At 42.3% G+C, this 13,233-nt stretch overlaps 1 protein-coding gene across 2 annotated transcripts in view; it reads left to right on the forward strand.

Annotated features, from left to right (window-relative positions):
- BEND4 (BEN domain containing 4) overlaps positions 1-13,233 on the forward strand; it is a 42,342-nt gene that overhangs the window by 6,239 nt on the left and 22,870 nt on the right. For both annotated transcript variants that reach the window (XM_082052127.1, XM_082052128.1), the window contains exon 2: positions 2,474-3,040. In XM_082052127.1, the coding sequence (XP_081908253.1) occupies positions 2,474-3,040 (567 nt within the window). The remainder of the gene's footprint in view (positions 1-2,473; positions 3,041-13,233) is intronic.

The raw sequence follows: 13,233 nt of genomic DNA on the forward strand, positions 1-13,233 counted from the left end.
GAACTGATATTTGAAATGTCAGGTTACTTTTCACTATATTTTAGGAGAAACCATAATATTAGTCTAACATATCTTATACTAATCTAATCCCTTTCCAGTTTCATTCATATTTTCTCTCCTTGCAACAAGGATATGCAAAGAATGAGTAACTGTTTTGTCAACAGGGACCATAATGATTAAAATACAAACAGTAAATATGACTTCAAGTCTGGAATCGGATTATAGGATTAAAATGAATGAAAAACTGCTCCGTAGTAGGATTGCAAAGTTCCAATCAATATCATCCTGTAATAATTTTAAAGGGAAAATGTGGGAAGTAAAGAAATCGGGCAAAGAAAGCACAGCTTAATGTTGTTAGTGATGCTTGAGTTTCTTCATTTTCTTTTGGTTTATCAGTAAGTTCAACCTAGAAAGCTACAATGTCACTGGGGTTCCATGCTTTTGATTTACATTGCACCTGTTGTGCTGGGTTATTTTGTACTTGCATTGTAAAGGTTAAGGCAGCTGGCCTTAGGTGAGTGCAGTAGGAGGGAAGGAGGGACAGCAGGTACGGAGGCTACGGAGCACCTGGCACCAGCATCCACTCGCAGAGAGCATTGCTTAGTATTTTGCATCAAAGATGCGTTAGAGTAATCTTTCCTGGTTCATCTGAGCCCATCTGTAAGGGTGTGGTACGACTCATTAGCACAGGAGGCTGATTGCAAGGATGCTTTAAGGGGTCTTAGGGCCACCCCAATCCTTCAGGTTCCAGCGGGCTCCCTCTGCTTGGCCCTGGGCAGCCTCCTTGCCCAGCGCTGAGCCTGTGCTTGTTCTAGCAGCCTCAAGTCCCTCTTCATACAGGTGAGTTCTCAGGAGGTCACATCCATGGGTTAGTGCCAGGGAGGTCTCCTCGGGCTGCATTTGAGATGGAAAGCATTTGTATGCTGCTTCAGCCCTGCCCTCTTTACAGAGATCTGGAGAGTGGTGAAAATGCCAATTAGTGTTGTTTCAAATATTCTTCAGGCCAGCTGTACTAACCTCAGTGTGAAGTAGATTTTCCACCAGAAGGTATGTCTTTTGGATCATGGAGAAGTACCGTGGGAAGTGCCATTCTGAATGTTTCTGTTCTTTACGTATTAGCAGTGTGATGAGGCTGTGCTTTCATCTCTAGTGATGAAGTTAACATAAATGAAAGTCTGGGGTGCTTAGTCTCATGCATCTGTAGCAGGTTGGCTTTTCGAAAGTCAATGCGTTTGTCACTTTCTAAAAGTCAAGCCTGCCTGAGAAGAGCTCTCCAAATTTGGCAGCACTTAAATCTACCTTTTTTTTTTTTTTTTTTCCACGTTTTCTCCTGCAAAATGCTAGCTGCATGATTTTAGGCACCTAGAGGAACTCAGCCAAGAATAAGCTAGGAAATTTGTGAAAGGCATTGTTTTTGGGGGGGAACCTAGCAAGTCATGCCATCAATTAGAGCCAAATGTCTTGGTCATTTTCCATCTGGGTCTGAGAACTGTTAGAGCAGATAGACTCTACATACACAGACACTCAGAAATGAACCATCCTACTATAGAGGTTTAGGCTGTAGCCACTGTTGCTCCCTGAGATGTGACACCTCATGTCACTAGAGGCAAGGCTGACTAGGTGCAGGGTGGCATCCTTATCCTGTTTCCAGACCTGAGCTGCTGCCGCCAGAAAGTGCTGCGCAGCCCCAAGCAGAATTTCCTGATTATGTCCAGAGCAACTTGAAGAAGCCTGCACTGCTCTCCACTGTGTGATATTGGCCTACACACAAACTCTCAGGAGGTCAGCAGGACCGAATTCCCCCTCTGACCAGAGGAGCTTCAAATTGTACATTTTATACCTTTCCTTGGTGTAAGAAGAGGGTTTTGCGCTTATCACTCTTGAGTTGTTCTTGCACAATCCTGGAACCAAGAGGAACAGAAGCACAGTCCATAAAACTGAGGGTGGGTCACAGGAAGTGTCCCACGTCCAATGTCATGCAAGTGCAGTAAAGATGAAAAGGAGAAAAAACAACACTTGGAAGTCTTGTTGGAGAGGAGCAGGGCATGGGAAGAAGTTGTAGTGCAAAGTCCTGCAAAAATGTACAGGTAAAGCCCACCAGCAGCTTGAAACAGGCTTCCAGAGAAATAATAACTTAAACTTTTACTTGTAGCAAATCAGATGGAATTTGTATTTTCTTCCTCATTTTCCTATCTTAATCCCTCTGAAAGAAGATGGCAGTAAGCAGTGACTATCATCACAATGCATTTCTGATTAACAGCAAGGGCACAAGGGCACTCTCAAAATAGAAGCAAAGTCGGGATTGTTTTAAATCACAGTGTTGCAGAAGTATTAAAGCAGAAGCCATATTTTTAATGTGTTCAGAAATAAAATGCATGCTGCTGTAAAGGGTTGTGTACATTCATCTAGCTGCTACTGCCTGGCATAACCTTTTGCATCAGGTTTCTGTGATTCATCTTTTCTTTTGTTTCAGAGAGTCGAATGATTCTGGATGCCTTTGCCCAACAATGCAGCCGGGTTCTAAGTCTCTTAAATTGTGGTGGAAAACTACTGGACAACAATCACTCTCAGTCCATGATTTCGTGTATAAAGCAGGAAAACCCAAATTATAGTGAAAGACAAGAGCAATGTCAGCTTGGGAAAATGGTCCATAGTCAGACGTCAGACATTTTAGACATAGAGATGCAGTATATGCAAAAGAAACAACAAACCTCAGCCTTTCTGAGAGTTTTTACCGATTCCCTTCAGAACTATTTGCTTTCTGGGAGCTTCCCTTCTCAGAACACCTCATCAGTAAATGATTTTAGCCATTTGGCAGATGTGGATCCACTTTCAACCTCTCCAGTACACACTTTAGGTGGATGGACATCTCCAGCAACATCTGAATCACATGGTCACCCGTCATCTTCTACACTTCCAGAGGAGGAAGAGGAGGAAGAGGAAGAAGGTTACTGCCCTCGGTGTCAAGAGCTAGAGCAGGAGGTAATTTCATTGCAACAAGAAAACGAAGAACTTCGTAGAAAATTGGAGAGCATTCCAGGTAAATAATCCTCTGCCATATAATATTGTCACTCACTGATAGAAACAGTTTAGAAAGGAGTCTGTTTTAAGCTCTAGTTGTCTTTTAAGGTTCTAGTCCTAATAATCAAACACTGGAATTTGTCTCCATCCAAAATTCGTTTAGCTGTGCCCACTGGAAAATTATCTGCTTATACTCATCCATACAAATTGTGAGTCCTATACTAGTGAGCTGTGTTCAGGATGAAATGTACTTGTAATCCCAAATATCAGGTGATTTGTCATGGCAATTTCAAACATATGCTTTTATACTTAATTATCTGTATTATTCTTTAAGTGTTGTTGCAGTTTATAAAGCTAGTTCATTTTTGGGGCTCCTTTTTTGGTTACTTCAAGAAACTATTCAAAGTTACGTCCATATTTTTATCCAAAATAGATCTGGCTTCTGCCTCAAACAGTATCTCTTAGATTGTTTGTAGTTGAGTGAGAAGCATAAATACATCTCCTCCCATTCATCTTCAAATAATACCTGAAAAAAGGTTTTGCAACAAGTTCTCCAGTTCAGCAATACCTCGTTGCCACTGGGGGAGAGAAAGCAGACAGAAAACCTCATCTAATTGAAACACCCTCTGGGAAAATCTTCTCTTGCCCCTTTAAACTTAGGACTTCTCACTGTTAAGTTCCTCTGACATACTTGAAGACTGATATTGGATGAGAATGAAGTATCTTGGACCCCTATCCTCTAAACTTTAAACAGGCAAAAATGGACCCCAAATAATACAACTAAAAGCAAACTGAAGTTTAGAAAGGAAAATAAGTAGACAACAACAACTGAAATCTCTGTAAGTGCTACAGAGCTGCGCCTTTGCTAGCTAAGTTTGAGATGCCTTGGGTAGATCCATGCAAAGTTCACTGAACTAATCCCTGAATAGTGAGAAAGCCATTTCGCATGGGCTGCAAGAGAGAAAGTACTCCAAAGCTGCTAACTATGCAGAAGGGAAGATGGCAGCAACCAACCACTGTCCAAAGATGTATGCACAGTTGCAAAGTCCGAGCAAAAAGCAAGCAGTAGTTTTCATCATTCTTTTCCCCAGCTATCAGTGATGTATTATGAATTATTTGTATTACATTGTGGTTTTCTATTGTGCATTGGTCCCTTGGCAGTAGCAGCAAATCCCATAACCAACATTGTGCAGTGCAGAGAAAACACAAAGTTTACAATACTTTCCCCACCCCTCTCAAAATCTAGAGTCTCCATAACTCTCACACTCTCACTGGATTCAGTAGTGGTTCGTACATCACACAGAAACACTGTGTGACAAAGGAAATTGTGTGGACTTTGACTCCTGTTGGGTCCTAGCTTCAGTAGAATAACACCAAAAATTATCATTAGGGTCTATAATCTCACCTACAGCTTTCATTCAATGACCTGTATTGAACCCAGTGATGTTTTCAGTTTTGGCTAAAGCGTAATTTATATTTGGGTCAAGTAATATCTCGGAAGGCCTCCAGTCCTGGGTTGGAGACTCTGGTAAGCAGTGGCTCTACCTCTTACTCTGACAGTTGGCTCCAGTGGAATTACACTGGTGAAAACATGTGCTGAATTCCCTGCCTGGCTATCTGAAATCAGCTTCTAGTCATTGACTTGTGCTTTGCTCTACTAAATGAAGTGCTGTATAGGACTGGGTGCTTTTTTTTCCAGATTAAGGTACTTACAGATTGAAAGCTGACTTTCCATCTAAGCAGAGTTGTTTAAAATTCCTCAAATGAGTTGAAACCTTTTTGTAGTTCTTTCCTCTACTCATTTCTTTGAAACTTGGGCACTGGAAATACATGCCTAAGTGAAGGTGAGTAATTTCTTTGTTCCCACCTGCAGTCGCCCTGGTCATTTGGCCATTGGTTGTGCAGCTGCGCTGCTCATTCTGTGTGCATTTCTTTCTACATGTATGTACTTTGTGTTCAGCTGTGTTTGTTTACTAAGTGATACAGATTGCTTTGGCTGCCCGTTTTTCCTCACTGTTGCTGGTTCACCAATTTTCTGTATAATCCAGAATTTTTTTGGTTGTTTTTAAATTAACTTTGTGATCCTGGTTAGAAATGTTGAATGGTATTGAGGCTGCTGTCAGTCCCTGGTGAGCCTTGCTAGAAACACCTCTGTTCATGATGATTCCCCCAGTGACAAATAGTTGAGGTATCTGTAGCAGGTTCTTAATCCGCGTGTGCTCTAGTCTACTGATGTTATGTGTTGCCGCTTCTGCAATCAGATAACTCATGGTAGTAAGCTAAATGTCCTTCAGGAGTCTTATTATAGTACATCTCTTCAACCCAACTTTTTCAAGCAAACCTATAATCTCATCAAAGAATGACAATCAGGTTAGTCTTGACAAGATCCACTTTCCATAAGACCGTTTTGACTGGCATTAATTATATTCATGTTCTTTAGCTCTTAGTCAATTGAATCCTGTTGCAATTGCCTGTATTTTACTAGGATTAATGTGAGGCTAAGCAGCCAGTATTTGCCTGGGTCATCACAGTTACCCTTCATCACATTCTAAAAGAGAGAGAAATATACATAAACACAGTCCTTTTTCACCTCTTGGGAGTAATCAAACACCTTGTTAGTGGTATATCAAAGGAAGCAAACATAAAATAAACGTGCAAGGATGTATGACCTCATCAGCCAACATAAAGTCATCAGCAGCTGCATCTGCTGCCTTCTGGGTGACATGTACAAATAGGTCTGAAGTGACCTATGTGTTTGGGGAAGTGTTGAGAGCCACAGAAGGTGCCCTCATATTTTGCTACGTGTTAGGACAGAGGTCTGAGCTCCCCAAACAGTCCCACAGCCACCATTGAGAAAGGCTGATCAAACATCTAAACAAAGTCTCTGCCTCCAGTGCTGATTTTGCTCCAATGAGCTTCTGCTCCCAAAGAAGCTGGCAGAAATTTTTGTGGGACTTGAAACACCCAACTCTGTGTGTAACCAGGCACAATGCTCATTCTGTGAGCAGGCTTTTTTTGCCACTCAAGACATGTGCCTCAGGAGGGAGCCAGAAGGCTCTCTGCAGAGGGTTTCAGTGGTGTTTGCCACCATCCATCACATCAGAGTCATCTCAGAGCACAAACTTTCTTCCTTGCTCATCCACGTGTCCCGCGCTGGGCACCTGGCAGGCCAGGCAAGGCAATTAGCAGCTGTGATGATGGCAGCCAGATGAGCATGGAGGCTGCCGTGCTGTCCCATCAGGCTACTGAAAGAGCACATATTTTTGATGTAGGTGATTTCCCTCTCATCCCTGGGGGAGACAGGCCGGAGCTGCTCGCTGAGGCTGGTCAGGGAGCCCGCGGGGTGCAGGGAGACATGCACCGTGCCCTCCCCATGGGCTCTGGGGCTCCCACCAGCAACTCTGTCAGCAGCAGATAAAAGCACCAACCCTTCCTTCTGCTCTGTAACTGTCTATGAATCACTTTATCCTTTTCCTGAAATACTTTGCTTTTTTTTTTTTTTTTTTTTACTTTCCATATGCAAAAGCCCCTTTTAAAATCCATGAGAGTTTGAGGTCTAAAAATAGTTACCACTGTACATCTCTGCCTCAAGCTCTGCAAAGCACCATTTGCATGGTTCACAAAGAGACGACCGGGAAGAAGCGTGTTTTCTCAGCAGATGTAAAGGCAACAACTTTTTTTTTCTTCCTCTTTTTTTTTTTTTTTTTTAATGAATATTACACAAAACATCCTCCTGTAGCTTTTGAACAGAGAAAATAAGTTTTTTTTCTGTTTTCAGGACTCTGCCCTGTTGCTGTAAAAACCTTTTAGTCCTGTAGGTTCTTTTTGCCCTTAGCCTAGCATGACTCTTTGGCAGACACCACTGGAGAACAGCAATTACATGGGTGAAATATTGCATATGCTTTGGTTGTTGGGGTGTTTTTATCTCAAAAAATACCCATTTGACTTGACTGAAACAATACTTAAATTTGTGTGAAATCTTAATTGTTTCAGCTATGAAATAAATGAAGTAAAATTCATGTTTCAGTGGTTTGGTTTTAGAGCAGTATGACATCTTGCAATTTGTGCAGTTTTCCCCAAATTTTTTTTTAAGGCAAAAACATTAACTGAAGATTTTCAGTTCAACTGAAAAAAAAAAAAGAGAAACATTTTTGTTCAGTGTGTTTTTTTGTCTTGTTTAAAAAGCACTGAAATATTCAGTAATTTCTGGAAGAAGTTTGGCAAACTTGTCATTGTCTTTTCAGGGTTTTGAGACTGTCAAGAACAGAGCAAAGTAATCTATCTGTATGAGCAGAAAAATGTTTCCTAATCTCTTTCCTCTGTATGAAAATTACTAGGGCTCTGATACATTCCCAATAGTAAAATTAAAGATTTATTTGTGAAACTGCATGTAAGACCTGGGTGTAGACCATCTAATATCTAAGGATATTAAGCAGTTCTTCTTCGCTATTGCCAGTATGATCTTCTCACAGCTTTCAGCCTAGAACGGAGAAAATATTTCCAGATGGTTAAAGCAAAGGCCAGGAGTCTTGAGTGAGGGTTTGCCTCCCGGTGCTCCCAGCTTTGCTATGTGGTTTGGGTCCAACCAGCCGGAAAGTAGTGAAAAGGTACGAGTAAGGAAGGTAAAGCAGTGTGTGGTACAGTAATTCTTACCTCACAAGCCTGGCAGCAAAAAATACTCCACTGAAAGATGGAAGAATGAGGGTGAAAAAAACCCTCAAATGTAGAGAGATGATAACCTACACAGAAGATGTTTAAGGTGGCTGGAAGCAGCCAAAGCAAAGTGGGATCTGCAGGTAGAGTTAATATCAATGTAATTGAAAAAGTCAGACAAGTTTTCTAGAAGGTTTTGTGTGCCAAAGGCTCGACTCTTTTTCCTGACTATATCGGATGATCTAATAAAAGATATTACTTTTCCCTACAAATCCTGTCTCCTTTATACTTTCAGAGCATCGCATTTCCAAAGAGCCTACCACAGCCACAGCGTAGATAAAGCAGCCATCAAGGGTTGTGACAAACACTTTTTCATGTGCTTTCTTTTTTGTCCTTTTTCTTGATGTTCACGTTTAACCACTTCTTTGGTTTTCTTTGATGTTCTGGATGTTTTGGTCTGATCTGTGGCCTTGTTCTGCTGTTCAGCTTCAAAGTGTTGAAGTTACTTCGGGAAGAGGGAGCCTCGAGTGCAGTCGCCCAGTGTTTGGCACGAGAACCCCTTTGAATTTGTGGCACACCTTTGCTGGCAGCTTGGGGGTGCCAGCTTAGTTTGATAAACCAGCCTGAGTACAAAAACTTACTGGAACACATAGCTGCAGCAGACCGGGGCTTAATTAGCTGGTTTTTTCCATGCTTCTGCTTAAAAACCCATGAGAATTCGGGGAGGCAGGTTTCTTTGCCTGCCTTGGGGAGAAAGAGCCGGTGGGAGCTTTGTGGAGGGCTGGTCATTCAGCCTAGCAAAGCCGCACTTCCTGATTTCAACTTTGTGTTTTGCAGGTCAGTATTTAGCATTTTAGTGACACAAACTGCTATCCCTGCTCACTGGGGCCTCCCCTGTTGTTTTATCAGCAGTATGAATGTGTGAAGAGGTTTAAAGGGGATGTCCCTGTCCTGAAAACATCATGGCTGAAAGGGAGGACAAGAAGAGTTACTTTCTATTAAGCAGAAGAAAAGTTAGGGAGCGCAGACAAAAATAAAAGCCACAGGAGCATGTGGTAGCATCGCTTAAATGAGAGGTGCACAGTTGCCTTGTTTTATCTCTTGTTGTTCAGGCAGAGGCATACATCCCAGGGCCGTATGGAAGTGGCACATTCTTTCTTTATTTCTGGAAGAAATATTCTTGCAAAAGAAAACGGAAAGAAATACAGTAGTTTTTCAGATGCAGATTAACAGAAGTAAAGTGGTTTTCCACTCCACCTGGAAAACACAACTGAGAGGGATTTTAAAAGTAATGGGATATTTGCTATAATTTTTTCTCTCTTCCCTGCTTTTGGCAGGCGCAAGAGGTCAGTTTAGGCAATCTTTAACACCCTTCTGCATGTAATGCCAATTCTTCTGCTTTCTGCTGGCTGCTCTCATTAAGAACGCATGCTGGTTTTATTTTACCATCTAATTATGAACATCCAAATTTGCAGAGTCTCGGGCACCAAGATCAGTTCCTCATTACTAACACCATCTCTCCTCACCCCTCACTCTTCTTCCAGCTCACCGCACCCTAACAACTTATCTTCACAGGCTGTCCATGCAGATTTTGCTGGCTTTCAGCTGACTATTGAAATAAATGAGCATATGAGCTAAAGTGATCCAAGTCGTGTTATACTGCACACTTGTCCAAATCTCAGGCAGAGAAGGCATCTCTGTTAATGTTACAAGAAATTCACACTGCCATCTAGTTCGTCAGCAGTTTCCCTATCATTTGTTACATCTTTTTGACAGTCGAGCATCAATTTAGAAATGCCCTGCAATGAACTCAGAGTGAAGAATTGCTCAAGGTCAAGCAAAGGAGGATGCATTGCAAAGCTGAGCCAGTCTTAACTAACAGCTGCCAGTCTGAGTGAGGTGGGTGCAGATGTACACCCTTGCCAATCCTTCTCCTCGCTGGCGAGTCAGAAATAAACAGTCTTGAGTGTTAAGGGATTCATCTTCTGCTGTGGAAAACACCAGGAGGAATACTAGCCAGTGTCAGCTACAGAGCACAAAATCTCATTAATTAACAGAATAACCAGATTTCTTATTGTCTGCCTATGGGGGCTGAGGCCACCATGGGTAGAGACAGGGCTGAGCCAGGGGTGAGGTATCCCTTCTGGCAAGGGCTGTCTGATGCCCTGGGAGAAGCTGGAGATATGCCTTATTTACATTGGCGATATGCCTTACTTACAGCAAGCCCAGGCATCTCTTTATAACACTGTGCTCTGACAACGGAAGCAGCCCCAGAGTCTGTTACACTGGAGGTTGCATTTTAGGGAGAACGAATGAGCCTTCATTTTGACAGATACCAGTACGAGTGGCTCAGTAACATACATAATGAGTAAAACCCCAACCTAAACCAATAATAGAGATGTTTTTGGCACTTTGTAAACCGTTGGAAACAATTATCAGAGCCAAAGGTTAAAAAAAAAAGAGCGGCTGATAATTGGGAAATGTTTAAAGCATGTTGTTGAAGGCCCTGAAAGAGTATCTGGGAGAAAAATTTTCACACTGGTTATAGAAACAACCAGTTCAGAGGCAAGGCAAAGGAACAGTGAGGATCGTAACAAGTGGAGTAAAGTGGAAGTTGATGGTGATGAGTAAAAAGCAAAGGTTAGGATCTGTGGAAAACTCCACTCTGTAGAGAAGATATGGTTTCCTTGGCAAATTATAGGACAAATATTGAGTCATAATAACAGTATCAGGCCGTAATCAGATGAAGATAGTGGGTTATGCCAATAATAGAGGACTGCTCATTGCATATTTCTGTTCTGGTTTTCATGAGGAGTAAAATGCTGCAGTCACACCACCATACAATGATGATGGTAACTAGGTAGAAATATTTTCCATTTCCACCATAACTCTGGGTGCATTCAGTAGTGGCTTCAGGTGGGACTGCAACCTCGGCTGTCTTCTACAACTTCTCCTGATGTCACGGACAACCTAAGAGCTTGTTAGTCAGAGCCAGAATTGCTGGCCCTTTTAGAAATATTGAAGACATGCTGAGCCCAGCTCAGGTTGTAAGACAGAGTGGTTCAAGAGCAGAGTCAGAAGTCTCGCTTTTAGAGACTGGCATCACCAGGGGAGCCTCAGCACAGGCCGCTGAGAGCAGCTACTACTTGGGCACACCAATTTTCATCCCTAAGAGCCCATCAGCTTCTTACCAAAAGCATTAGGCAGCTGCTACCGAAGTGTGATGTTGCCAGAATCATGAGATCTGGACAACTCACTTCACGAGCTAGAACAAAAACAGCAGTAGACAAAGAGGGCTCTGACTATGATTTTCTTTGTGCTTTGGAATATTTGGGATGCTCCAGAAGACTGAAAGACACAAATACTATATGTTTTCTTCTTTAAAAAGGACACATAAGGTATCCTGGATGATTGTCAGCTCGTTGGCCTGATCCTGTTCCCAGATGAAGTAATTGCACAGCTGATGCTAGATTAATAGAGTACTAAAAGAGAATAATAGTTAGTACTAGGCAACATCTTGCCAAATTATGGTTTTGATGAGATGAAAAGTTTGGTTCGATGAGGGTATTGCAGATATTCAGGGTGTTACATAACATTACTTTTTTTTTTTAAAGTTATTTAAAAAATGCGGATGCATTTATATTCAGGCCATGATGCAGATGAATTTCTGGAGGGACTCACAGCCTATGTTTTTAATACTTCATTGGTGAAAGCAAGCATACAGTCATTGCTCACGGCTTGCGGGTGGTGCAGAGGCAGCAGTGCATGAGGAAGACCATGAGAGGTGACAGACTCAGTGAACGTGGTGCGGCTTTAACATGTACTGAGGCACAGAGAACATGGCGTGTTCTGGGTTTCAGCCCCTGGAAAATGGATATTGAGAAAGACTTTTGGAGGCTGCGGTGGCTGAGTACTGAAGCACAGAGTGTGGTCTTTGGCTGCCCAGACGTGTAGGTAGGTGTAGGGACTCTGTTTTTAGCATGAGCCCAGCATCTCAGGAAGGTTAGTGTTGAGTTTGGCAAAGAAAAGACAGATAAATTATTTGACCACTGACAGGCTTTTACAATTTCTTTTCCGATAATTTATAAAACCTAACTGAACAAAATGCAGACTTGAATTAAGGTGAATGTTTCTGAGAATGAACTAGTACATACTGTAACAACAAAATCTGCATCTGGGAAATGATGACTTGAGTTGTACTGTGTTTCACCTGCTGATGTAAAGAGGATTTAATCTGGGGAGTTGCTGCACCGTGTGGCAGGTCAGACTGAGGGGTCACACCCTGGCTTTTGGCATCAGCACAGTCAGTGGCCTCCACACCGTTCAACTGTTTATTAGGAATTAGGATACTCTGCAGAGAAAGCTGTGACAAGCTATGCCAAAGCAGCACTTACTACAGCGTACAGATGCCTAGAATAACAACGAAGTCTTACAGCTTGGATCAATAAACAACAAAGACCTGCTACCTCTTGTGTGTGTCCTGCTTAGTCACTGCTTAGCATCTTAGCAAGGCCAGCCTTCCCCAGCACGCCACGTTCCCTGGAGCATCTCCTTCTCGCCTTTAGCTCCTGCAAAGATCGCACTCTTCCTTCACTCGCTGCAGGCCAGGTTACTTTGCCACTTCCAGTGTCTTTTCTGAGTAACTGGCACTTTCAGAAAGTAAAGGCCATGGAAACTTCTTCCTAATGGGCAGGAAAATTACTGCCTCCACACAGGCTTTCTACTAAATTATGACAAGCAAGTGTGGTTTCTACATGAGCATCTCTCCCGTTGGTTTCAGTAGGCACAGATCACCGTTGGTGGTATCAGTGGGAGTGGGTACATGCATAAGCACACAGAGAATCCGCTCTCGGGGTTATGGTCTTCGTAACTCTCCAGAGACCACATCAGAGTCAAAGAAATACAAAATAAATAAGCTAGTAGGTTCAAATGATTATTTGTACTCACAGCAGGGAGCTGCAGGCTCTCACAAAGTTATGTTTGCTGCAGGGTTTGGAGGTAACAGTTCCTCTTACCTCTCAGCGGAAAGGATGTTTGTAGAGCCATCAGAAAGACAGAGAAGCAAAACTGAAGCTTTGACTCTCAGCGTCATGTTACCCAGTTTGTGGCTTCCTTTAGGCTTTAGTTAATGTGGCAGCCCAAGCAGCCTGGCTTTGTAAATAGCATCTGGTGTTTGAAAGGCTGAAGTTATTTGTACCAACAGCAGATAGTGTGATGTATGGTGGCTTTACAAGTCAAAAGTGCTCAGAATCCTCCAGTAACTAGAAGGAAAACAAAATCATACAATTTTGTGGTTGAAACATGACTGCTTTTGTGAAGACAGAAGTATTTATAAGCTTCAGCCAGCTTTTAGTACCTTTGTATTTCTCACCAGTAATGAGAAGCGTTTTATTAGCAGAATACAGTTAAAGTAGAGATGTACTTCATCTGCTAGGGACACAGCAGGTTAAATGGTTTCCTGGTATCTTCTCGCTTGTGCCTCATCCCTTTGGAGGAACGTAGGTAAGTACATCTTTCATATAGCCTGCAGTGAAATTACTTACTGTGGGTAAAATACCA

Source organism: Streptopelia decaocto, assembly GCF_964273445.1.
Source record: "Streptopelia decaocto genome assembly, chromosome: 4".
Lineage (NCBI taxonomy): Eukaryota > Metazoa > Chordata > Aves > Columbiformes > Columbidae > Streptopelia > Streptopelia decaocto.